At 29.5% G+C, this 23,978-nt stretch overlaps 3 protein-coding genes and 1 pseudogene across 5 annotated transcripts; all 4 read right to left on the bottom strand.

Moving 5' to 3' along the window:
- Nucleotides 1–307: 307 nt before the first annotated feature.
- Nucleotides 308–4,351, bottom strand: LOC111305389 (protein SULFUR DEFICIENCY-INDUCED 1-like). The gene is made up of 4 exons (XM_022902891.2): nt 4,044–4,351; nt 1,405–1,617; nt 1,151–1,306; nt 308–910 (listed from the first exon to the last, which is right to left on the bottom strand). Exons 1-4 carry the CDS (start codon nt 4,332–4,334, stop codon nt 509–511), a joined length of 1,062 nt encoding a protein of 353 aa, XP_022758626.2. The 5' UTR covers nt 4,335–4,351; the 3' UTR covers nt 308–508.
- A 4,128-nt stretch (nt 4,352–8,479) lies between these two features.
- LOC111306458 (uncharacterized) lies at nt 8,480–12,034 on the bottom strand. Its single transcript, XM_089750431.1, has 8 exons — nt 11,647–12,034; nt 10,773–10,853; nt 10,610–10,698; nt 10,452–10,526; nt 10,077–10,180; nt 9,912–9,989; nt 9,724–9,786; nt 8,480–9,133 (listed from the first exon to the last, which is right to left on the bottom strand). Exons 1-8 carry the CDS (start codon nt 11,767–11,769, stop codon nt 9,030–9,032), a joined length of 717 nt encoding a protein of 238 aa, XP_089606557.1. The 5' UTR covers nt 11,770–12,034; the 3' UTR covers nt 8,480–9,029.
- Nucleotides 12,035–15,933: 3,899 nt separating this feature from the next.
- On the bottom strand, nt 15,934–19,310 carry LOC111305388 (F-box/kelch-repeat protein At3g24760-like). Of its 2 annotated transcripts, XR_002691991.2 has the most exons (3): nt 17,871–19,198; nt 16,663–16,721; nt 15,934–16,295 (listed from the first exon to the last, which is right to left on the bottom strand). XR_002691991.2 is itself a non-coding variant. In XM_022902890.2 (2 exons), the coding sequence occupies exon 1, from the start codon at nt 19,056–19,058 to the stop codon at nt 17,898–17,900; it is 1,161 nt and encodes a 386-aa protein (XP_022758625.2). In that variant the 5' UTR covers nt 19,059–19,310; the 3' UTR covers nt 15,934–16,295; nt 17,871–17,897. The 2 variants fall into 2 exon arrangements, 1 of the variants encoding a protein (XP_022758625.2); XM_022902890.2 differs by lacking the exon at nt 16,663–16,721 and having other exon boundaries at nt 17,871–19,310.
- Nucleotides 19,311–21,578: 2,268 nt separating this feature from the next.
- Nucleotides 21,579–22,840, bottom strand: LOC149512849 (uncharacterized; annotated as a pseudogene). The gene is made up of 3 exons (XR_016331658.1): nt 22,320–22,840; nt 21,818–22,076; nt 21,579–21,701 (listed from the first exon to the last, which is right to left on the bottom strand). The product of XR_016331658.1 is annotated as an uncharacterized LOC149512849 (transcript).
- Nucleotides 22,841–23,978: the final 1,138 nt, after the last annotated feature.

The following is a 23,978-nucleotide window of genomic DNA, read 5'->3' as shown; positions in this document are numbered from 1 at the left end:
TTTTAAAAGGGAGTGTTACATGCACTACTTCAAAACATTTCTTAAGATTAAAGAATATTTTAAAATTTTAGGAGTAGATGAAGTGATTTTTTAAGTTCAAAAATATTGTGTATTTTTAAGAAAAATTTTAAGAGTGTATATAACAAATTTCCTTTTTAAAAAAATTAGATTTAGATTGAAATTTACTTTGAAAAAAATAAAAATACTTGATCAAAGAAAATTTTATATACTAAAAATAACATTATTGCATTATTTCAAAGTAGATTAGCCTTTCCTTATTTATTTTTGTATTTTTGCAATGTCCATATGATAAAAAGCTAGTCTTATTAGAAGGCAAATCAAATGGGTTTTGGAAACAAATCCTGACATGATGAACTTCTACACTATTTACAGCATACCTTACTTTTTCCTACAAATCTAAAAGAACTGAAACCCCCCCCCCCCCCCTCTTCTCCAATTCTATAGCACAAAACACCCTTTTGAACACCCAAAAGAACAATTATTATTATTAACAAGACAATTTATCTCGAAACGTGGAGATCTCTTCAAAAATGGGTAATCTCTTTGTTCTAAGTGGGGCCCATTCATTCACCAATAGCTCAATCCCATTGACAAAATCATCATCAAGGCCCAGAATATCTGATAATTCCATTGGTGGCTGAAAGGCTTTAAGTTCCATCAACAATTCCTCAGCTCTGTTCCTGGCTTTAATGTCTTCAGAACCTGGAAGTTTGTCTTGCAATATATCTTCCAGGACTGAACGTGCATCATCATACCTGCCTTGCTTGATCAGGCAAAGGCCCAAGTTGCAAGCCTTGTTGGCGTCAGGGTCGATCATCTGGGCTTTTCGATACACCACCTCAGCTGTCAGGTAGTTTGATTTCTGCATGTAAGCCCACCCCAAATTTCCCTGTGACATTTGCCATTCCATGCAGTTTCAGATAATAATCCATTTAGAAGCAAAGACATTTGGGAAATAGGGAAAAGACAGTTCTTGATGTTGGCTTCTTAAATGAACTATAGGCAATCGATAATTGCAAACGTTGTGCTTTTATGTGTCGAACTATCGAGCTAGTTGTATCAGAGCCAGGGAACAAATACTAGTAGTAGTAGTAGTAGTACTAACTACTAAGCAAAATCAAAATCATACCAGTAATCTTGAAGTTTCTTGCTTTACAGAAACTTGAAACTTCTTTCCATGGGAGCGTGCCGTCTTGGTCGGTTTTCCATTGAAGATCTCTCCCTGGTATATTAATCTTAGCTTTCGTTTTAATAAGTCAATCTGCTCGTCTACTTTCCCACATTTCTGCCAAACTCAATTATGATCATTAATGCCATCATAAAGAAAAAACAAAATATAGTAGCGGAGATTGGAAATTCATGGAATTAATCATCTATATATACCTTGTACAAGTCAATGAGAACATTGTCAAGTGACTCCTGTGCTTGATTTGAGCAACGGCCCCTGAAAGACTTGACAGCCTCGATGGCTTCTTCGCTTCTGTTTAGTTGCTTCATCACCACGGCCATGTCCTTTAGTGCACTGTCTACTCTATCCCCGGCATTTATTGCCTTCCAAAATAGTACAATGGCCGCTTCTGGATCCTTTTGTACCAGCTGGAATATAATTCAAAGGCAAAACCACCATGGATATATGTTGGTTAATTCCATACTTTCTTTTAGCTATTAATTCAGCCAACCATGCATAAAGTGTACTCATGCTATACATATATAGCTTGCATTGCATTTATGTGTTTGAAAAGTAGATGAATGACATGAAATGAAAACACTTCTTTCAACGAAACTCGAATATAATATTAAACATTGAACATAAAATTAAACAATAATTAATGAAAAAAAATCAATTTAAACATAAAACCAAAAAAAAAAAAATTAATCTTACTGATATAAGATAATATCACTTGTCACTCGTCATTAATAACTATCATTGAGATTTGAGTGGGAGCCCCAGTCATCGAATGGTTCATTGACTGCAAAGGCTAGTTGTCCAAACCCTTTGGTATATTAATTGGTTTTCTAAATAATGAAGGCATAGTTCAATTTCTTGCGAGGCTTCTTGACAGATTGAATGAAGCAATATAAAGTGACAAACAATAACGAGGAAATGATGACTAATTATTTCTATCTTACCTATCCAAGAAAAAGAAAAGAAAAGCAATGTCCCACATTAATTTAAATGCTAAAGCACGATATATTCATGCTTTGGTAGCTCACGTCATTCCACTGTTACTGATGTTTGATCACGAGAGCCACGGGATTATCAGTCTGAAAACAGCTGCTAAGTAATAATCTTCCATTGGATGGCCAACAGGAAAATATTTTATTACACCATCTCATCGTTTCAAGATTGAATCTTTAAAATGATACGATAACAAGATGAAAATCTTGTCTTACTGACCATTCGAATGGAGTATAAATTATTGATGTTTGATCACGGGATCGTCTAGATAATCGTTTCAAATGAATTGGATCATACTTAAAAAAAGTTTAATTAAGAATATCTTCAATACCATCTATACAAAATTTATTAAGTTCGTTTCCGTAACTTGTTGAAATTAGTTTCATTTAATTTAAGAAAAAGTTGAAAAAAAAGAAGAGAAAGAGATATATATCTATAATTAAAGTTATAAATAAATTTGTGATCATGTGTTCATTAAATTCGTATTATGAACGAAGAACGGTGAGATTTAATAAAAGGATATATTACATATTATAACATTCTCAATTTCTTAAAGAAGAAATTTTGAGCTTGCTTAAATTAAAAGTTAAAAAAAAAAAGGTTGCTTAAATTAACTTTTGTTCGGGTTAAAAGTCCTTTTCTTTTCCTCAAAAAATGAAAAATAAACAAGTGTAAAAAAATTGAAATTTGAACGTACAAAATTTATAATAATTCACTCTCAACACGAGAATTATATCCATTTTTGTAATTATTGCATAATTTTTTACTATGAAGAAAAAAAAAATTACAAACGCATAAATTCTTAAAATGATGGCTTTTTAAATATAAACATAATTATGGCGACCAAACTACATGTTCAAAAAAATCCAAAATATCCTTAATATTTAACATATAAAATTTTGTTCACAAATTTACTCTGCATAAAAAAAAAATCAACTCAGACTAGGCACAGTTTAACAAACTTGTGATTTAAGAGTAATTGAAGTGCTAATTATATGTCAATTAGAGAAAAGCATAAAGTACATTCATGAAATATTGAAGAAAGAAGGGAGATTTGGGAACTGTAATAATCAACTAAATATGTGTTCTTTAATTTAATATCATGAAAAATAGAAAAAATAAAAGATGGAAGATGGAAGGTACATATGATAATAATTTAAAATTAGACTATCATAATAAAAATGTTAAATGATTATTAACGAAACCAAAACAAATGTTAATCGAGTTTAAAAAAGATTTTAAATGGAGAAAAGAAAACGATAAACAGTAGAAGATAGTTGTTAAACAACAGTGGAAGATTTCTGGAGCTGCTGTTCATCAATTTGAGATGTCTAAGATGAAAAAACAAAGTCAACTATTCATTGAGACGACGCTGTTGACTATAAGGTTATCAACTCATCTATAATTATGACCCTGATCTTCCTTAATTTACATTAGTAATTTTATGGGATGTCAGGCTTAATTTCCATCCATCTTCCTGTTCTCTTCCTAGGATCCAAGAAACTTTTCCAACGTTGCCTTTGGAAAAAGAAAAAAAGAGAAAAAAATCCCTGCTGCTAGCTAAGTTTAAACTGTTTGTGTACGGAGAAAAATTAAGGTGCAATAGTTTCACTAAAGGAAAATATACATAATTGAATTAACCAAAGAACATATCTATATTTGCTTGTCGCAGAAGCTCTAACATGCTTCAGTCCCTTAGCATTTCAGACAGATCTATGTCTTCTAAACATGCAAAAAAAACAAAGTGAAGAAACTATAGTTAAAAAAAAATTGGGTTTTTTTTTTTTTTGGGGGGGGGGGGGGTCCTTGTTCTTAAAGAAAACAAGAGATTAGAGACAGATACCTGAGCATGTTTGGCTTTAACATAAGGAGTATCACCCTGAGGAACTTTATGAATGACATGAAAAAGATCTTCTTTTCTTGAGCTGCTCATCATCATCTTGTTGTTATTATAATTATTCTTGGAGCAGCCTTCCATTCTTTTCTTCTTAGATTTCTCTTTCTTTTTTATATATATATAAACTGAAGTGAGGATTTGGAAGAGAAAGGAGGCTTTGAGGCTGTTTCTGTTGTTCTCTACGCAATCTTTGGGAAAAAAAAATAGGTGCAAGTAATAATGGGGTTGAAAAAACATGTATCCGGACGACTTTGCGTCTATATTCTCAACCTATCACATATCTCTCTAACACCAATCCCCGCCACGCCCCCATTTGCTGCAGCTGGAGCCAACAGAAAGATACCATACCCCTAATTTTAAGCGGTTCTACTGTTCTTTTCTTTTCTTTTCTTTTTATCACGAATAAATAATTTTACCAAAAGAATCATAAGTTGAAAAAAAAATTACCATAAATATAACTATAATACGTAATAATCTCCAAATTACTTACTATTCATTAAGACTCTCAATTTGATGACAATTGTAATTTTTTTATTTGTTATTCAATAGTTTATTTTTATTAATAATAGAGGCAAATTGAAAGAGAAAAGAAATTAAAAGTTTATGCGCAAAGATGCCCCTGGATAAAAGAGAATAGTAGTCCTTACGGAGGACAAAGAAGCGACTATCAGTATTTTTATAACGATTATCAAGACTCCTTATTATTAATTATTATACTCTATTAATATTATTTTTATATTCTTTTTAATTTTTAAAATTTTTTTATGTTATGTAATAATAAATCTTATTAGAGTTATGTATAGTAATATTTTATGTATATATGTATGTTTATCCTCAATTTTATTTTTTATTATTTAATTTTTAATTTTTAAGTGACTTTACGAATTGATTGGTGTTTTTAAAATTTTCGATAGTTAATCCATATCTTACTATTATTTATATTTTAGAAGAAATGAAATAACATTTAATTAATTAAATTGCTTAATTAAATGGCACGAATATTTAATTACGTGACTTTATAAATTTAATTATTTATGAATTTATGGTATCAATGAACTCAATTAATTGTTAAAGATTTTAATTATTGGTTAATGTAATTTAAATTTAATATATATATATATATTAAATAGTATAAATATTCATGAATCGAATTCATATTGTTATATTTTAATTTCATTTTTTTCATCTTTTAATATATTGTAAAAGTATAATCTTTGGTTTGCATGATCAAAAATTAAGTTTTAATAGTTGGTTTATGTAACAATGGAGTTACCATCAAATGAAGTAATTGAATTGTTCACATTAAATATTATTTTTACAAATATTTATTATTTGTTCATATTAAATAAAATTGTAGCCTAAGAAAGGTGAAAAAATATTTATAACATAATCAATAAGTAATTAGTTCAATCAATTAATATTTTTTTTTTATGAATAATCTTTGAGTTCGAATCTTGTCGGTGATTATTTATTGAAGTTATCTCAAATACATGATTTATAATTATTTATTTTAAATTATCAGGTACGACATATCTTATCTTGATCTGAAAGATTGAACAACATATCTACCCCTAAATTTTTTTTTTTAATTTATAACATATATATATATATATACACACATATATATATTCACTTTTGAATGTATAGGTACTTGGACTTTTCTATTTCTCAGCCAATCATATAATGGTTTGTGCTAATAGAAAATGTTGGTGTCATATACGGCGATATTTACAAAATTTTAATATTTAATTTAATTGATTTAAAAATTTATTTTTGAAAGATAATATTTGTCATTTAATAAAGTTTATAATAATTTTTTGTAACTTTTCTAATAAAAAAATAAGTGATATTATACGAAATTTATAATTAATATCATATCTTTCCTTAAATTTGATGATAAAATGGATTAGATTAAAAACTATTGGCTTCATAGAAAAGCTTTAAGTTTATACGCATATACATACATATATATATATATATATATCATTCAAATAATTTTGAAATTTTTATTAATTATCAATTAGGATTAGTTGAATTAGTAAATTTTTAATATTTCATTTGTAAACTTTAAATTTTATTACAAATAATTTCTTTGGGAAAGTTTCATAAATACAATACAAAATTTTTTTGAAACATAAGATTTACATTTTTCTAGTAATAAAGTTTTATCTCATTCTAATTTTTTTATAAAAAATAATTATCGAAATTTTTTTTTCTCTTTCATAATATATATATATATATATATATATAACATTAATGATTAATTCTGGCGCATGATCAATATGATGAATATCCAAATGAAGGCTGTGAATGTGGTTGCTTTAACGACTAGGTTCAAACCACAAACTATTTTTAGGATGCTTTGCCATGAAATAATTCACTTCTCTTTTTTTATTTTTTATTTAAAAAACTCAATTCCTATCCCCTCTAAATAATTATTAACCATTATATGCCGTGGATCAGGTTCCACGTAAATACTGTAAAAAAAAATTACTTTTTATTTATTTACTGTAAAAGCTTTGAAATTTCTACCCTCTCTTTTTCTTCCGTTAGGTATTCTGTAGAGCAAAGCATTTCACTTTTAACTTTTATTAATAACATGTTACGATTAGATCACAACTGTATAATCTAATCCCAAAACATTTACTACTTGGATTAAAATTTTATAACATTTACCTAAAATTTCTCAAACATGTTTCATTACTATATTGAAAAATTAAAATTAATTAATTCAAAACTTAATTTAATTAATTAATATAATTATTTTTTTAAAATAATATTTAATAAATTTATGATTCAAATTTTTACATCAAAAAAAATTTTTTTTTAGATTATAAATTAAAAAAAATAAAACTAATAACTGTAGTGTTTTAAAAATAAATTATAAAAAAACTTAATTATTACCTTTCTCAAAGGCACACATTGATTAATATCGAGTTATATTAATTTTATATTAAATAAAACTAATAAAAAAATATTTTTTCCAACGGCTGATTCAAAAAAAATTTTTTTTTTAAAGAATATCTACATTTTATAATATATGTCTGTTGGTTGATTCTGATTGTAATTAGGCATCGAGCAATGGCAATTGTAATTAAAAAATATATGTTCAAAAAGATTTTTTTGATAGTGTCGAGAAAGAAACATTTAAAAATGTCTAAATTTTTTTTTTTAAATGTGTTATTTTTCAAAATTAAAATATCCATAAACATTTTATCGATTTGCATCGTCACCGCTCCTCTAGTATTTTTAACCACGGAAATAACTAATTATTATACTCCCATCGTGTTTCTTAACGTCCAAAACATTAGACCCATCATGTACATTTATTAAAAATGCTTACATTATTTTTCTTATGATTAAGAGAGATTCGAGGTTACAACCTTCTTTATAAGAAAGTAAAAGTTGCAGCTTTGGTACTTAAGATCACGGTGCCATGAAATACACCTATCATTAGTACAAAAGAAATGAAGACAAACCAAGTCCAGCTAGCTGCTTGATGATGTGTTTTCCTTCATAAACTTTTAACAAATTTAAAGGCAAGATGTTGACTGATACCGACACTCACTATGTTCTTGATTGATTAAAGAGAACTCCACTTTCCTTTATCGTAGAAGAGATAAATGCTGGGGAACAGCATAGTGGTGTATTTTTATCCATTACGTGTACGAATTGAACTGAAATTAATATTTTTAATATGGATGGTATAAATTTTTTTTGCGTTTTTAGAAAATCAATAATACTACTTTTTTATTTTGTATGAGCAAAATTGAGTTCTTAGCTTTCTGAACTTAGGATAAAAATATTTTGATTCTATACATACTTGAAAATTTGATCTCTTTTATTTTTATATATAATCAAGTAAAAATATATATATCGATAATTCATATCTATGTATACATATTAGTTAAAAATTAAACACTCTATAAAATAGTCTCAAATATTAAAGATTTTAATTTTTTCGTTATTAAGAGTTTATAATTAATTATATATCTAAAAAAATTGTATTCTCAAAATTGAATTTTTGAGAATACAAATGATTCTTAAAAATTTATTTTTGAAAAAATAATATAATTTTTGAAAATAAATTTTTAAAAAATATATTTTATTCTCAGTAATTTATTTTTGATAATTATTTTGTTTTCTCAAAAATAAATTTATGAAAATATAATATAACTTTCGAAATTCTATTTTTGAAAAATAAAAAATAATTTTCGAGTATATTAGCTATTAAAGATAATTTTGTCATTTATTAAAAATTAAAATTGACATTTGTATGTGAATATTTTTTGAAAAAAAATTTGTAAGTGTATAAAAAAATTTTAGTGGTGTATTAAGAACACCCCTATTTATTATACACTGCACAGACATTTATTGTTCACTACAAGCTTCTGAAATTGGATGCTGAAAAAATTATGGAGCTTAATGCACTTTAAGCATAAGTTTCAAGGCAACCTTGCTAAAATTCTGTGGAATATATGCCAGGTAGCAAGAGGAATATTTTCTTTGACTTTCCTTTCTTTCCGTTGCCTCTTACCGTGCATGGTTTTGAATTACTCTGGCTTCCGGGCAAAGAGAAAATCGGGGAGACACGAAAGAATTTGGAGAAATAAAGAAATATATAAACATGATTGGGTTTTGAGCCTATTGGCAACCATAAGGGTAACTTGAATTACAGCACAATCATAACCCATCCACTTGCCCTTGGCTAAATGCAAAAAGACCGACAAAACACCCTTTGCCTACACCCATATCCAGATAATGCAGAAAGAAACACAAAACCACTGCTTAATAATGCTGGAGATTTTAAGCCACATCTCACGCTATTATAAACAGTAAAGCGATAAGCCATAACTTCCCCGCTGGCCAAGGCATGCATTTAGCTAAAGGTCAAAAAAAAAAAAAAGCGCTGAATCAGTCCTTGATTATGCTTTAGTAGCCATCATCCCTCAAGCGAACACCACCCATCCTTCCACGGCCACGGCTATAGCCTCTACCCCCTCCACCTCTTCCTCCTTGTCTTTCATAACCAGCACCTGTCAGAACAAAAGAACCAAACAAATTTTTATAAGTAATAGTTAGCATATTAAGATTCATTTGTCATCCAATTATTTTCTTCAGTTTGAACTAATTTCAGTAATTTCTAGCTACCTTGATAGGTGTAAATGCCATCACTCCTAACTAAATTTTAACTACCAAAACCTGTCAATCCAAATTCAAAGATTCTTGGTATGATCATTGCATATCTTTTCTTTGAATCCTCCTCGATTACAGCTAACATTTAAACTATAAATTATTTTATTTGATCTATTTCAAAACTTTGTTTGTTCTACACTCCTTATATTGCAGTCAATCAGACAAACTGAATTGTTATTTATGTTGAAAGGAGTCAAATTTGGCAGAGTTCATAGATGATGCAAATATTGATGAGCAGCAATGAAACTCTGGACACAGGTTCGCAATTTTAAGACAAAGAACCTTCACCTATGAACTCTTTTTATATAGCATATATCAAGTAAGATTTTAACAATGGCTTATTGGTTTATTGCATCGATACACCAATAAGTAACTTCTCAAAGCTAAAAAAATACTCTCCTCACATAAGCTATGAAAAAAGCATACTTACCACGATAGCCCCAACCTCTCCCTCTCCTACCACCTCTGCCCCAGTTTGAGTATTCACCATTTTCTATAAGAAACGAGCGATGTATGAGGTATGGTCTAAGTAGAAGGCAAGTTTATTCTCCATAAATGTAAAAGTTCAAAGAAAAATATAAATAATAACCATAACACCATTCAAAATATATATTATACCTTGATAATTTCCATATCCACTCCTGCCCCAACTCTGCCCTCTCCCTCTACCACGACCCCTTCCTTGGCCGTATAAATCTAGAAATGAAATGCAGGAAACGAGTTAAGATTAAAAGAACAAAGTTTTTAGGAAACAGTTACATAACTAATTGTTCCTGACGTCACCTTCATTAAAAGAATTATATGGGATGCGGCCCTGTTTGGATGGTGGTTGCTGCTGATATTGATATTGTGGCTTGTGTTGTTCTGCATTATGTGGAGCTTGATACCTGGAGTCGCACATTTCAAGTCATACAAGCAAAAATTTATCTCAATTCAGCAAGTAATATAATAAGATTTTTCGTATCATAGGCTATTAAAACATTTAAGCACTGGCATCTAGTGGATAAAGAATCCTAGCTAAGTATTATATTAAAAAAAAGTTTCCATAGTTTCATTTCCCCGAAAAGGTACTAATTGGCTACCCAATCAACATCTAATCAATTTACGTACTCATTGTCCAGAAGTGATAAACCCAACTACACACTTAAAGTGGCTTACCCAGTAGAGTTTTTATTTAGCTCTCTGGTTGACAAGGTGATAGATATCATTGAGACATGGCGAGTCATCTCCACACTGCACAAGATGAAATTAAATGATCAGACACATGAGAATAAAACCAACATGTCATAAACGGGGATAAAGACGCCTGGACTTACGGAACAAGCCCCTCTTCAATAGGTTCCCACACATCAGTTATGCCCACTGAGTTAATGGCAGTATCTTGATGCAAACGGGGAATCCTTTTCTGTTTTACAGTACAAATGAGTAATCAGGAACAATGGGAAAACAAAATACAGGATGATAAAAGAGAGCACAAACCTTTATAATCTCTGCGATGGCTACTGTCTTACTGATTGCCTGTCCCATTGCTTTCAAGACAATCTCCTTCACACGTTTGTCCTAATAAAACATCACCACAACACTTCAATACAAAAGGCCAACAGTTTCTGATTCCATTAGGAAAAGGAAAACCAAAAAAGGGTGCACCATTACACCATTCACGGGAGGGGAAAAAGTACTGTAATTCATGGTAAATCAACAGAAAATAGAATGCGCAAAAGTGCGATAAGCCAAGCTAAAGAAGGGAAAGGCGGCAGAATCGCATAAAAAGAAAATTCTACGTTCGAATTTGTTTTCTTCTATATTTAGATAAGTATAAAAGTATATGACAACTAATATTAACTCATCAATAGTTATGAACTGAAAGAACATATAATTAATCTCGACATTAACACAAATAAATTACTGTAAATTTAAGAAAATCCCAGATATTACACAACTGAAAATAATAAAAGAATAAGCAGCTGTTAGATAAAACTTGCATCAAATAACCTGTCCCGTGGAATACTAGGGCAAATGCAAACAAACTACCCAACCCTGTAAATCAAAAAGACCCAATGAAATCATTTTGCTCTAAATCAAACACAAAAAATTACCCAAAAACCCATCAAGTAACTATGCCAGAAAACCATAAACCTTGCACCAAGAATACCCACGTCGAAATCTCAAAACTAAGAACTCGTTATAGAAAAAAGCAAACCCCAACAACGACCAAGGCAAATAAACCCAATGTTGAACACCAGAACAGATAGGAGAAACCCATAAGCACTAAATGCTAAAGGAACAAGGAAACAGAAACATTTTCAAAAGAAATGAGAGGTAAAGTAAAAAAAAAAGGGGGGGTCGGGGGAACCTGAAGAAGAGCAATAGCATAGTTGATGTAGTTTCGAATAGCGCCTTGAGAAGTGATTCGGATCTCATTCTCGTTAATGGGTGATTCTGGCTTTGGCTTCTCAACTTTCTGGTATCTATCCATTTGGCTGTTGCTGGTGGAGGGTAGTGAAGCAGTGAGAAGAAAACCTCAGATTAAACACACAACAAAGGGGACAGAGAAACAGAGAGTAAAGGCTATAACAAAAAACGTAGGCTGTTAATTGTTCCGTTAGCCAGGCCTTTTCTCTTCTAGCCTCACGCCTTCGCCATTTTTTTCATCTTTTTTCTACGCTAATTCTTACTGCGTTTGGGTTTGCTCTGGTTTTTCGGGACAGAAAATTTTTTTGACCTCACTCGCTACAGGACAGCATATGTCATACACGAACGGTTTGGATTATGCTAGGTGGTCCCTGGTCTTTGGGCCGTTTGGCCTTTATCATTTATTTAGTCCACTCCTGAGTATTTTTCTTGGAAGTCAAGAAAAGAACAGTAAAGTAACAAAAAAATTGAAATGTTTTTTTTGGTGTATAAAGGTGCGTACAGGGGCTTACAATAAAACAGTTATAGGAAACATGATTCCCATAGCATCAGCAAATAACAAGCTAATGGGCAATTCCAAGAAATGGAGGGCCCCAATTTAGCCCAGTGATCCGCACATGAGTTGGACTCCTAAACAAATATGCTGATGCTATGGGATGTGCTTTCGGGGACATCTGATAAAAAAAAATCGAATGTTTTAGAATCTGACCTTTTTTTTTTTTTTTGTTGGCCTGTTCACGGAAATAGGTGAAAGGTTTTTTTTTTTTATCATTGATGTACTAATTTTATGTTGGGAAAATGTGAAAATTTGTTTTATTATCAGATTTTTTTAAAGATAAAATCGTAAAAATTTTTAATTAAAATGAATAATACGTGCTAATTAAATATGATCATTATTTTTATAAAATATTAAAACTTGTTACAATAACTTAATCTTTCATATACATGATAAATCTAAAATATATATTATATTATAACATATATAAATATTAAATAAAATTTATTGATATGAATATTTATGTGAATAGTTTTTCATTTTAACACTTAAAAAAATTATTAAAATTTTTTTACAATGATATATAAGATATTTTTTAATTTTAGATTCTTCATCAAAAAATAAATTTCAAATTTTATTTAATTATCTAAAATTTTTAAAATTTAAATGAAAAACTGATTTAGATTTAAAATAACTAAATTGATAAAATTATTATTTTTTATTTTAGTAAGATTTTATTTAAATAAATAAAATTAGTTCTTATTTTTTATTTATAAATTAAATAAATTTATTTAAAAAATTATTAGTTATCCAAATCTTTTTAAGATATATTTATTTGAAAATTTTAAATTATCCAAAGTTTTTCTTTTTAATAAAAAAATCATTTTTATTTGTCAAATACACCTTTAAATATATCTTTTTATTTTTAAAATTTAATTTTCTAATAATTAATTATATGTATGGGTATGGACATGGGATTCGTTCTAAATGATCAAATAACGAGTGAAAAAACACAATTATTCTTAATCTGTAGTTGGTGTTACATTTTGTAATGCTTATATTTTTATTTTCTTTACAATTAAATTTATAGTATTAATAATTGTAAAGTTTGCTCCTAAAATATAAAAAAGTTCACATACAATTTTCAGTCAGGATAATAATATATAATTTTTATTTTTTAAATTTAATTTTTTATATATAACTTAAATTTTAAAAATATCAAATATAATTTTATCTTAATAGATTTCATAATAATCTTTTATTATTTAAAAAGGTCAAATTTAATCTCTTAATAATTTATAAATGATTGTTTAATATCATTTTTTAACATCAATTTGATTTTTTTTTTATCATTGTTCTCCATTTTTGCGTTATCTCATTTTCCTTTTATATTAAAAAGTGAAAGTTATAAAAGCATTTATTTATTTATTTTTAGATACTTATAGTAAGCATATAAGTTTTAACTTTGACCTTTTATATATATATATATATATATATATATTACAAAATGTATAATTAAATAAACATATATATTCTTATATATTGTATGTGCTATCTACAAATATTTTCTATTTACTTTTGACTATTTACTTAAATTAGGTAATATTTTTTCTTTCAATTGACTTTCTTTTTTCATATCTTACAAAGTGCAAAGTTACAAAAAATATTGTTTATTTTATTTTGTAAGTACTATCTACAAACCTTTATATATATATATATATATATTTAACTCTTCACTTAATTAGGTAATTTTTTTTTCTTAATTCTGTTTTTTTACAATATCCAAAATTACTTTCATTAATAGTTTGTTTAATTATATTGATTCGAACATACTATTTATATCAAAATATTGTTACAAATAATAATAATTAATTGACATTTGAAACCATATTTTATGTATGTAATATAATTAAGGCATCAATTAAGATTTTGTATAAAAATTTGTAATATGCTATACTCCTTATTCTTCAAAGTTATACACTTTTTTTATTTATAAAAAAGTTAGGATAAATTGAAATCCAATTTGATTTCATTCTTTTTTATTTTTCAAATCAAATCTCATTTAGTAAGCACTTGATATTTTCTTAAACATAATTTTTAAAAAATATGAATTAAAAAAATTAAGAAGTGTTTATGAATTTGGTGATATCTAGATGTAAATATTTATAAATTTTAGATTTTGTTTAAAGTTTGACTTAAATCACCTATTCAATTTATATTTATTATTAAAATGTTAAAATTTTATAATATTAGATGTATTTTAAATTTAAAATTAAATAAAATTTTAATATAATAATATTTTAAATCTATAATTAAAAAATTATGCATAAAATCATAAATCTGACTCATAATCTAAGTAATGAACAAGTCTACCTTAATAAAGTTAAAAAATTATATTCAATTACGATCCATTTGTATTTTTTTCTTAAATTTTGAAAAACATTCATTAATCAAACATGAATATGAATTTAAAAATATTTTTTCTTAATTTATTTTAATTAAATTAAATTAAATTTATTTAACTAACTTTCTAAGATTTAATTGATATAAAATTATATATTTTTCATATGATAAATAATATTATCATACTTAAAAGTGTATGAGATTATTTGATAAGAAAAAAATTTGAAATTAAAAAAATAATTTGTGATTTTTTAAAAAAACCTTATAATTAACCATAATTTATAGGATTTTTTCATTGTATTTTAACTATAAATTAATTTCAAGTATATATAATTAGATATATACGATTTTCTTTCTTTTAAATTTTAAAATTTTGAATAACTAATAATTTTTTAAATATATTTATTTGATAAATAACATAAAATTAAAAATGATCTTACATGTCATCATGAAGTTAAATTTTTTTTACACACATAAATTATTTATGATTACTTTATGAAATAGATAACAAATAACTAGATTAAATAATAAGTAGTTTTTAACTTGTTACATCGCAATTTAAATCTCCTCAAAAAAAAAAAAAAAAACAGTTTCAATTACAATTGAGAAATAATTGATTAAATAATAATTAAAAGTAAATTAACAAAGTAAAATCCATGCATCGTACGGAAAACAAATTAGTTCAACAATAATACAGTATCTTCGGTTTCAATTTTTTTAATCATAGTAACGTATACCCTAAGGTCAATTGAAAATTGCTATCCAAGCCAAACAAATACAACAAACATTTTCCTTTTGTTGGTTGGTGAACAGAGAAAAAAATTCTTAAAATAAAACCCGGGTCTCATTCTCTGACCAATTGATGCAGCAAAAATGGAAACTAAATTGCTTTACAACTCTATGCAGCGGGGTATAATTCTTCACCAACAACCTAACATGGCTTTAACAAACATTGCAGACCACCCATTGGGAGGAAATTTAGAGTCTAAAAAATCATAAAATCAAGAATCTTATGTTTTATGTCATGTTCCACACATGTTTTCTACTTGTCAGCACATTCTTCATGAAGTACTATTCTGCATGACTGATCAAGAAACTAGCATGGATGACACTCGAGGTTACAGTGCTAGCAACGATATCACTTACAAAGTTATTCAGCCATGCTCTGGATGAGAAAGATTAACTTATCAAATATATAGAATGTACTTGTTATGGTTGTTCATTAAAGTCTGCAGAACTTTGTTTACTGCTTATGGGAATGGTTAACTTGAATAACAGTTAATTATGTTTCAAACCACTCATGATGCTACCTTACTTGAGTCGAAAAAGTTTTAAGTTGAAGCACTTCATAAAATTCATTCCATCATATAATTCACATTTGAAATTCTGAAGAAAAAGAAGAATAAAAATACCATCAATATACAGACACCAACATAATTGACTAAGACAAGAGGACCAATCTCAAAGGACGATTAATCAAGCAGCCACGAAAACTTGTGACCTTGTTTCCTTGTGAGACTCTGCGAATAAAACTCACAACGTTTTCTAAGTACTACTAATATCCAAGGGCTGGCAGACGAAGAATCATACAGTAGCAGCGGTAAGTTCATCTCTTCATTAAAACACGAAGTGTCGCAGCCACCATTTATTGGATTTTTGGAAATCTGTTATTGGTGCTGCTGTCAAGCAAGCTGTGGAAAGATGAAATGTCAGTAACATTAACCATTTCAACAGCATAACACAACACAAATTCCTTTCAGAAAAGCAAGATATCTCAAGGTTATATGTTCGTGATTTTGAAATGCCCTACTTTATTTCTGCATTATCTTTACTCTTTTGCATTTTGCTTAACTGAAGGTCAGTTCTAGAAGTAAAGCAGCTAATTAATCAGCAAGCATATTTGGATAAACTATTTGCCGAAGGCATCCTTGGTTGTAGCTCTAGTAATCAAATGCAAGGTTGCGTAAGTTCAATGTGTACCTTAAATTTGCAACTACCATGGTACTATGGGCAACGGAAGATGAGAATTGATGAAAAAGATAATGACTGACACAATACCTCAAATGAAAACAGTGAAATTTCTGTTGAGATGTTTTTATGCCATCTTCAGTAGATTGCTACATAAAGAAAAGAAAATGAAACAATTATAAAGCCACCTGCTCATTAATGAGATGGGAGGCTCAATTAAGACTATAAGACAAGGCAACCAGAGAAACTTTAATAACTTTTTTTCAATAATTAATATCAATAACTTGACATTCAGCTGGTCACCCTGAGATCACCAACCACAGATAGATTAACCAGAATTTGACCAAACTGTTTCTTAACTAAAATGACTAACAAGGCATCAATGACATTGATGTCCTATTTTCCCACTAAAGGACTCGGTAAGTGGTATATAAACAACTATGGAGTATGATGATGTGATATTAAGTATACTTATGACAGCCAAAAATGAAATTAAAGAAAAAAGAAGAAAAATCTACTGCGGTGTACAAAGTTAAAAATTCTCAGTAATAATTCTGAAGATGCAAAAGCAAGTTACTAGACACAAATAGCTAGTTCAACAGAGGTTTAATTATGTTGGTGCTATTAGGAATGAATTGATAACTGAAGTGATGAAGAAAGAATTGCTAAATAATAAAGATTATAAGGTTAGATATGAGTTTAAACCCACCAAAAGAACTCTGTAGACATTATTTGCATTTTGCCCCACTCAACCAGAGTTTGTTAACGGCTTGTACTTGTGCAACAAATTGCAGTTAGGATGCAATAAAACCTTTTAAATGAAGTTTATGAATAGCAAGGAAAAAAAAAATACATGCTGAAATGATTTAGTAAGGAAAGAGATTCATTTTGCACAAATTACAGAGATAATAGGCAAAGAAAGAATCCAAAAACACCAAATCTCGCAAACAAAAAGAAAAAAGAATTGGCATTTGATTTTGATGTTACCAAGCCATAGCTGCATTTGGTTGCTACATCTTATTATATTCCAATTCAACATATCAAGTTAACTTCATTTTTTTTTCTTTCTAATCTTGGGTAAGAAGTTCAACCTCCTAATTACTAGAACTAGATATCCACCAATGACTAACTACTAAAGCTGATAGATTCATGCTATCACAATTAGAATAAATTCAACCACATTAATTAAGGACAAATCTTATTCAATTCAAAAACCATGTTCCAATGCTAATACAAATATACAATCCATCAAGCACAAAAGAAGATAAAAGGAAAAGAAATTCAAGGTTCAAACTTACCAAATTCCATGTAATTTGGCAAATCAGTCAGTCATACATAGCTTGTGCAGGCCCAACATCTTCTTGTCGGTCAAAAATATGGGTTAGAGAAACTGTTGAACAAAAGCTAATGACTTTATGGAACTTGTTAACAGGTGATGGCAATTGAGGCACTCTCCTCCAACAGCACTTCCCATTTTCAGCATTGATTTCACAAAGACAAGCTGGGTACTTTTGGTGATACTCTTCATTGAAAACATAAATAAGATTACCCATTCCCACGCATTTCAAGCTTGCAAATTTGTCATCTTCCTCGCTATCTACTAAACTATACAACAAGCTCTGAGGCATAATCGCAATCTCACTGAATTCCATTGTCCTTTCATCGATCTTCCAGAGATTAAACGACGGTCCACGTGGCGCATTGCACATCCCAGCCAAAACAAGCATGTCATTGCATGAAATCAAGAAAGAAAAGATGACCCCAGGTGGCCTGAGAGTTTGAACGTCGCTCCACATGTGGTTTTGTAAGTCGAAAGAAGAGACGAAGCAGGAGTAGATCCCAAAGACATAAAATTTGCCTTTGAATAAAGCTGATGAAAGAGATTGGCTGGAGTTCCCAGACCTGAAATCAGCCGGCAAAGCAGGGCAGAGCTCCCAGGAATCGTGATTTGGATCGTATATTTCAACAGCCAACCTGTCCTCGATATCGACCAAGCCACCAATGAACCTGACCCCACCAACAACGATGAATTTGAAGCCGTACCCACCAGAGGAACCATCATGAAAGACACCTAAAAGAGGGTTAATCCTGGAGTACTTCAAGGGAGAGGTTAAACGCCAGGTGGATTTGAGAACTGGGGTGTAGCTGAATTTGGGAGTGGTGGTGAAAAAGAATCCATGGGAGCCAAGAAAAGAGGAGGAAGAAGAGTCATCAAGGTGAGGGAGACGAAACCAGGAGTTGGATAAAGGGTCAAAGGCAAAAGACTGGTTGTTTCTAGAAGAAGTGTTGTGGAGACCGAAGAGAAAGAACCAAGGGTGGGAAAGGGAAGGAGAGGTAAAAGTAGGGGAGGAAATAAGAGAACGCCAAAGTTTGCAAACAGAGGAAGCACGGAGGATGGAAGGGATAGGAAGGCAAGAGAGGATGAGTTCCGTGAGGTCGACGCTAAGGGTGTTGATGTTAGGTTCTTTCGGGTTGTGGTCTGACATTGAAGGGATTTGGAGACGGAGAAAAGGGTGAGAGTCGGAGGATTGCGAGAGAGGAAGAGAGAGAGAGAGAGAGAGAGAGAGAGAGAGAGAGAGAGAGAGAGGCAGGTGGAGATTGGAGCGGTAGTTGGAAATGTGAACAGGAGGGAAAGCGAGGTGGGTGAAGAACGTGATTTCGGAGGCGATTATGAAGAAATACAAGAGGCAAAGAAAAGAAAAGAAAAGAAAAAGAAAAAGAAATTAAGATTTGTTCATGGATAAGCAAGTAGCAATACTCTATGTAAGTACTATTGATATCTAATAGTATAATTGTAATCAATTTTTTTTATAATAATGTAATTAATGATTAATTTGCTTAATAAATAAGTCCAATTTTTAGTTACTAATTTCTTTAGAGATTATTGAATCATTAAAAACGTTTGAGATATGTAAAAGCAAACAATAAATTTTAATGGGCATTGGCTTTTGCACGTCTTTATTTTTTTTTAATAAAAAATAATAGTTTGAGAATAAAAAAAGTGATTAAAAATATTAATTTTAAATTTTAAAATTTTTTTAATTAATTGAATTAAAATTTAAATCCGTCTTTATCAAAATCAATTAATAATAAAAACTCTGTTTTAAAATTAAAACAATCACTTGTATTTACCCATAATAGAAATTAAATGATACCATCTACTTTAGGATATAAAAAAAGTCAACAAAATTCTGGAAGGTGTGTTTGTACAGAAAATTTTGAAATAAAAATATTTTTAAAAAAATTAGTTTTCATAATTATTTTATCTGAATAAATATTTCTTTAAAAAAATTAGTTTATTAGAAATGGATAAGATAAAAAATAATAAAAAAATAATGATATTAAAAATAAAATATGTAATATGAATATTTTGTAACAATATTGAGATATTATTAATAATAATAAATTAAAAATATATATTAAAAATAAATATTATGAAATTTATTTTTTTTAGTTTTATAATTTATGATCATAATGTGTAGTAAAGAGACAAAAGATTTGAAAGAATTATAAAAGCTTTTAAAATTTTACCTAAATTTTAAAATTATCTTTTATTTTTATTTAAACAAATAAATTCATTTTAAAACTTTTAAAAAATTTGATTGAAATAAAATAATTTCTCTAAATATCTCATCCAAACACATCTAAAAAATTTGCTTGTATTCAACTAAATTAATATACTAAAGAGAATAGACCAATTTTCTCGCGGGACGAACGGGGCATAGGAATTGTCGTTAAGAACGGTTGTTGACCCCATGAAAAGCGTTCAACTTACACTGCAGCAGATAGGACATTGTTTGGCCCACCGACTCTGTCGATTTCTACTCCGGATTTTCCTTTTTTTTATTGTTTATTCAATTTTGGCCTCTTGACATTGTCAACATCCCAGCAAAGGACGAAGAAACCAGGGGCCGGTGTTTGGATTTGACTTATTAGTGCAATTAGCCAATTACTTCAATCATTTCGCAAATCCCGTTCTAATTTTTTGTCCTTAAGTGCAACAAAGTATATTTATGAAAAGAATATAAGATTTTGAGATGACATGAAATTTTCTTTTAAATCAGAAATTTTGGCATGGTATGCTAATTGACTCAATATAAACTTAATTTTGAAATAAATTAATAAATTTTAAATTTAATTAAAATGATTTAAATAATTATTTTTAAAATTTATAACCTTTTAATTTTTAAATCGTGACTTATTTCATAATTATAAGCTGTAGCAACATTTTTTATAAAAATGATAATTGAATTTATTAAGAACAATTGTTTTAATTTATGCAATTTAACATTGATATATTTTAAAAAAATAATTGAAATGCATTTTGAGGTTTGGGACATAAATCATAAAATTAATTAAATTTTTTTGTAGTTTTTTTTTTGGCCAATTTTTTTTCAATAGTTAGGTATTTTTCACTATAGAAGTGAATAAATGAAAAATGTTTCTAAATTTGTATCTTCTCATAAATTGTGAAAAACCTCGTTTGACTTAGGTCTGTATCAGTGAAGGTTGCCTATTAAAATTGTATCGTGCATCCAAACATGCCTTTAGAATTATTACGTATTTTTAAGAAGTTAATTTTAAGGTGTAAGATGAAGATAGTGTGATGAAAATTGAAGAGACCTATCTTATTGGATGAAGTTCTAATTGTGAATTTTATAAGAGGTGGTTTAGGCATTTTGGGCTTATTTTGGGCTAAAACCCAAATCTAAGTTTTTTTGGGCCAAAAAACACAAATTTAAGTTTAAGAGGTGATATTTTTATTTGCGATGTAATAATATTTAATCATTACATATATATATATTTATTATGTTAGTTAATTTAAAATCAATGATGTTGGCATGTTACCTGCATATAAATATTTTTAATGTCTTTAAATTATTTTTGAAAGCTATTATATAACTTCTTAATCAGTAGTTTCTCATTTCATTGATTAATACATCATGTTTAATAGATTAACATTCACTCTTTCATTATATTTTGAAAATATTGCTGCAATTAATTCATCTGATTTAAGCTACTAGCAATGGAGTATTTCTTTTACATTAATAAGTAGTTGATTCAACCCTGGAACATCAGATTCAGCCTTCAATAAGCATCTTTATCTCATCATAGCTCAAGCACCACAACTGTCAAGAAGAAAAAAAAGATACGATTAATATCTGTGAGTTGGATATCATAGGATTAGAGAGAGAGAGAGAGAGAGAGAGAGAGAGAGAGAGAGAGAGAGAGAGAGAAGTCTTACATTCAGAGTCTGTAGTTATCCAATTTCCTCTCCTGCTAGAGCAACGATTTAAGCCATGTACAGGAGATGATTTAAATGATACTATATTGGAGGTTTGGTCATTTCTCAACGAAGAGGTCACTGAAATGCCTGAAAAGGCAGAGGAAGTAGTGGAGCAGCTGTCCGCGTCCCATCTGAAACTGATCTTAGGAAAGTCATTGCTAAGTTGATCATCATCTGGCACTGCTTTTAGAGCTCCACGGTTCCTGAAGTGCAAAACCTGGAAACAATTTCAACTGCTTTAGTTACACTTTTTAGCTACTAAATAAGTACTAGTAATAAGACTGTAATGAAGAATCCAAACCTTAACTCTGTTAGTTTATGCAACCAATTTTAAGAGATGGCTCCCAATAATTTTGAAATTTAAATCCCAACATCCATAATCCTTTTCTCTATCCGGTCTCCTTTGTAAAAAAAAATAATAATAATAATAAAATAAGATTGTGAAGACAAATTTTTGTACCTTTCGGCCAATGAACTTTCCTCCTTTTTCTGATTTTGCAGCAGCAGCCCATCTCAACAACTCCTTCATTCTAGACATGATTTTGGTTTTATCCCCTTTAAGCTTGTCTTTATTTTCATTGGTGCTACATTGATCTTTTGTGGTGGTGGAGGATGATAATGTCGCCTCACTTAGTGGTAGAACTTTGTTCCCTGCATGATGATTAGCTGAATCCGACTTGTCAACAACAAGTAGCCCTCTAGCAATATCTTCTTTCTTCGTCTTCATGGATTGAGCCCAATGCTGTCTTGAATGAGAGATCCTGACTCTTCTCAAATAGATAGTACTATAGAAGCAAGCCTTTCCAACATCTCTATTGCATATAAATACGGCTTAAACTTCTTAGTTTTTGATCTTCTATGCTTAGACAAAATTATATCTTTGGATTTATCTTCTTTATCTGGAAATGACATTGAAATAATATCTGTCAGCTGCAGGAAATGTAGCTAGTTAGACTGATTTAGGTAACTGGTTGTACTTGGGTTGAGTGTTTCTTACCTTTAATAGTTCCCTTGTTGGAAGGACAATGCTACTCATCTTGTTATCTGATTTTGAGTTACAAATCTCACCTGCATTTGTTTTGCTTGATATTTTGGGAATACTACTAATTATATAGTATTGGAAAAAAGTGAATGACTACTTTTAAGCAAATCTTGGTCAAAATGGACAGCTCTGAGAGGTCTATCTGTGCTGTCTGTATGCTAAAGATTCCTGTTCTAAAAAATGATGCACTTGTGGAGATGAAGACAAAGAAATTTGCTGGGTGAGTGTGAGGATGATGGTGAGACAACCAAGCAGTTAGTGGGGAAGGGTTGGCTTGAGACTCAAGAGTAACATGGGATTATTAGATAAGAAAACGTTCATGTGGTGGTTTTAGAGGGAGATTTGTTTTAATTAAGAACAAGAATGTGATCTGCCCTGTTGGCTTTTCTCTTTGCCATAAACTTGCACGATTGCAGTTGATCGATCCTGGATGGTCCCAACTGCTGGTTTTAAGGGGATTATCACTTAATTAAGACCGCAGTAGTTAGTTGTTTATGTTACAAGAAATTTGAGGCCAATCTGTGCAGAGATGAATCATGTGTCTCAAGCTTTCTGACCTTTCCTTCTCACAGGGTGCTTCTCTCATAAATTTTGAGGGAAGTGAATTGACGTGTCATTGTGTTGTCCATTGCCTAAATGGGTTTTTCATGTCAAGATGGCCCTATATTAAAATAAGAATGAGAGTGAGTGAATCAAGGAAGCTGCCCCCTGCTGTCTCACATAAAACCAGAACAATGGAATAATATATAGAACGTTTTGTCTTCTAACTCTCCATTGCATGGGAATTTTGCGGTGGACTGTCAGCCCACGTTCGTTTTGAACCAATAACAGGCTACGATCCAAGTGTCAGGTAGCAAGAACATGATCCATATCTTTCTGAACAGTGCATCACCTAGCCTTTAACTTTGGGTGGTTTTCCAACTTCGGATAGAGAAAAATTTAGAGAAGGGAGATTCTAAATTTTGTCTTAAATTACTTGAGAATAACAATCAAAATTTCCAATGATCATATTCAAATATCGATAACTTTAAATAAAAAAATTAAAATCCATTTCTAAACCGAAATGATTAGAGGAGG

Source organism: Durio zibethinus, chromosome 21, assembly GCF_047325235.1.
Source record: "Durio zibethinus cultivar Kanyao isolate XHJ-2024 chromosome 21, ASM4732523v1, whole genome shotgun sequence".
In the NCBI taxonomy this organism is placed as follows: domain Eukaryota; kingdom Viridiplantae; phylum Streptophyta; class Magnoliopsida; order Malvales; family Malvaceae; genus Durio; species Durio zibethinus.
Note: the sequence above shows the minus strand (reverse complement) of the source record. Positions and strands in the feature narration are given on the sequence as shown.

Bases quoted from the DNA above. Each gene is read 5' to 3' on its own strand.
- LOC111306458 (XM_089750431.1), bottom strand. From the start codon at position 11,769: ATGGATAGATACCAGAAAGTTGAGAAGCCAAAGCCAGAATCACCCATT. The intron at 10,181-10,451 runs GTAAGCCACTTT...GTGCGACTCCAG, and splicing joins CTAAATAAAAACTCTACTGG to GTATCAAGCTCCACATAATG. The intron at 9,787-9,911 runs GTATAATATATA...CGTTTCTTATAG, and splicing joins TGGATATGGAAATTATCAAG to AAAATGGTGAATACTCAAAC.
- LOC111305389 (XM_022902891.2), bottom strand. From the start codon at position 4,334: ATGTTTTTTCAACCCCATTATTACTTGCACCTATTTTTTTTTCCCAAA. The intron at 1,618-4,043 runs GTATCTGTCTCT...ATTATATTCCAG, and splicing joins TTAAAGCCAAACATGCTCAG to CTGGTACAAAAGGATCCAGA. The intron at 1,307-1,404 runs GTATATATAGAT...TGAGTTTGGCAG, and splicing joins TTCTCATTGACTTGTACAAG to AAATGTGGGAAAGTAGACGA.
- LOC111305388 (XM_022902890.2), bottom strand. From the start codon at position 19,058: ATGTCAGACCACAACCCGAAAGAACCTAACATCAACACCCTTAGCGTC.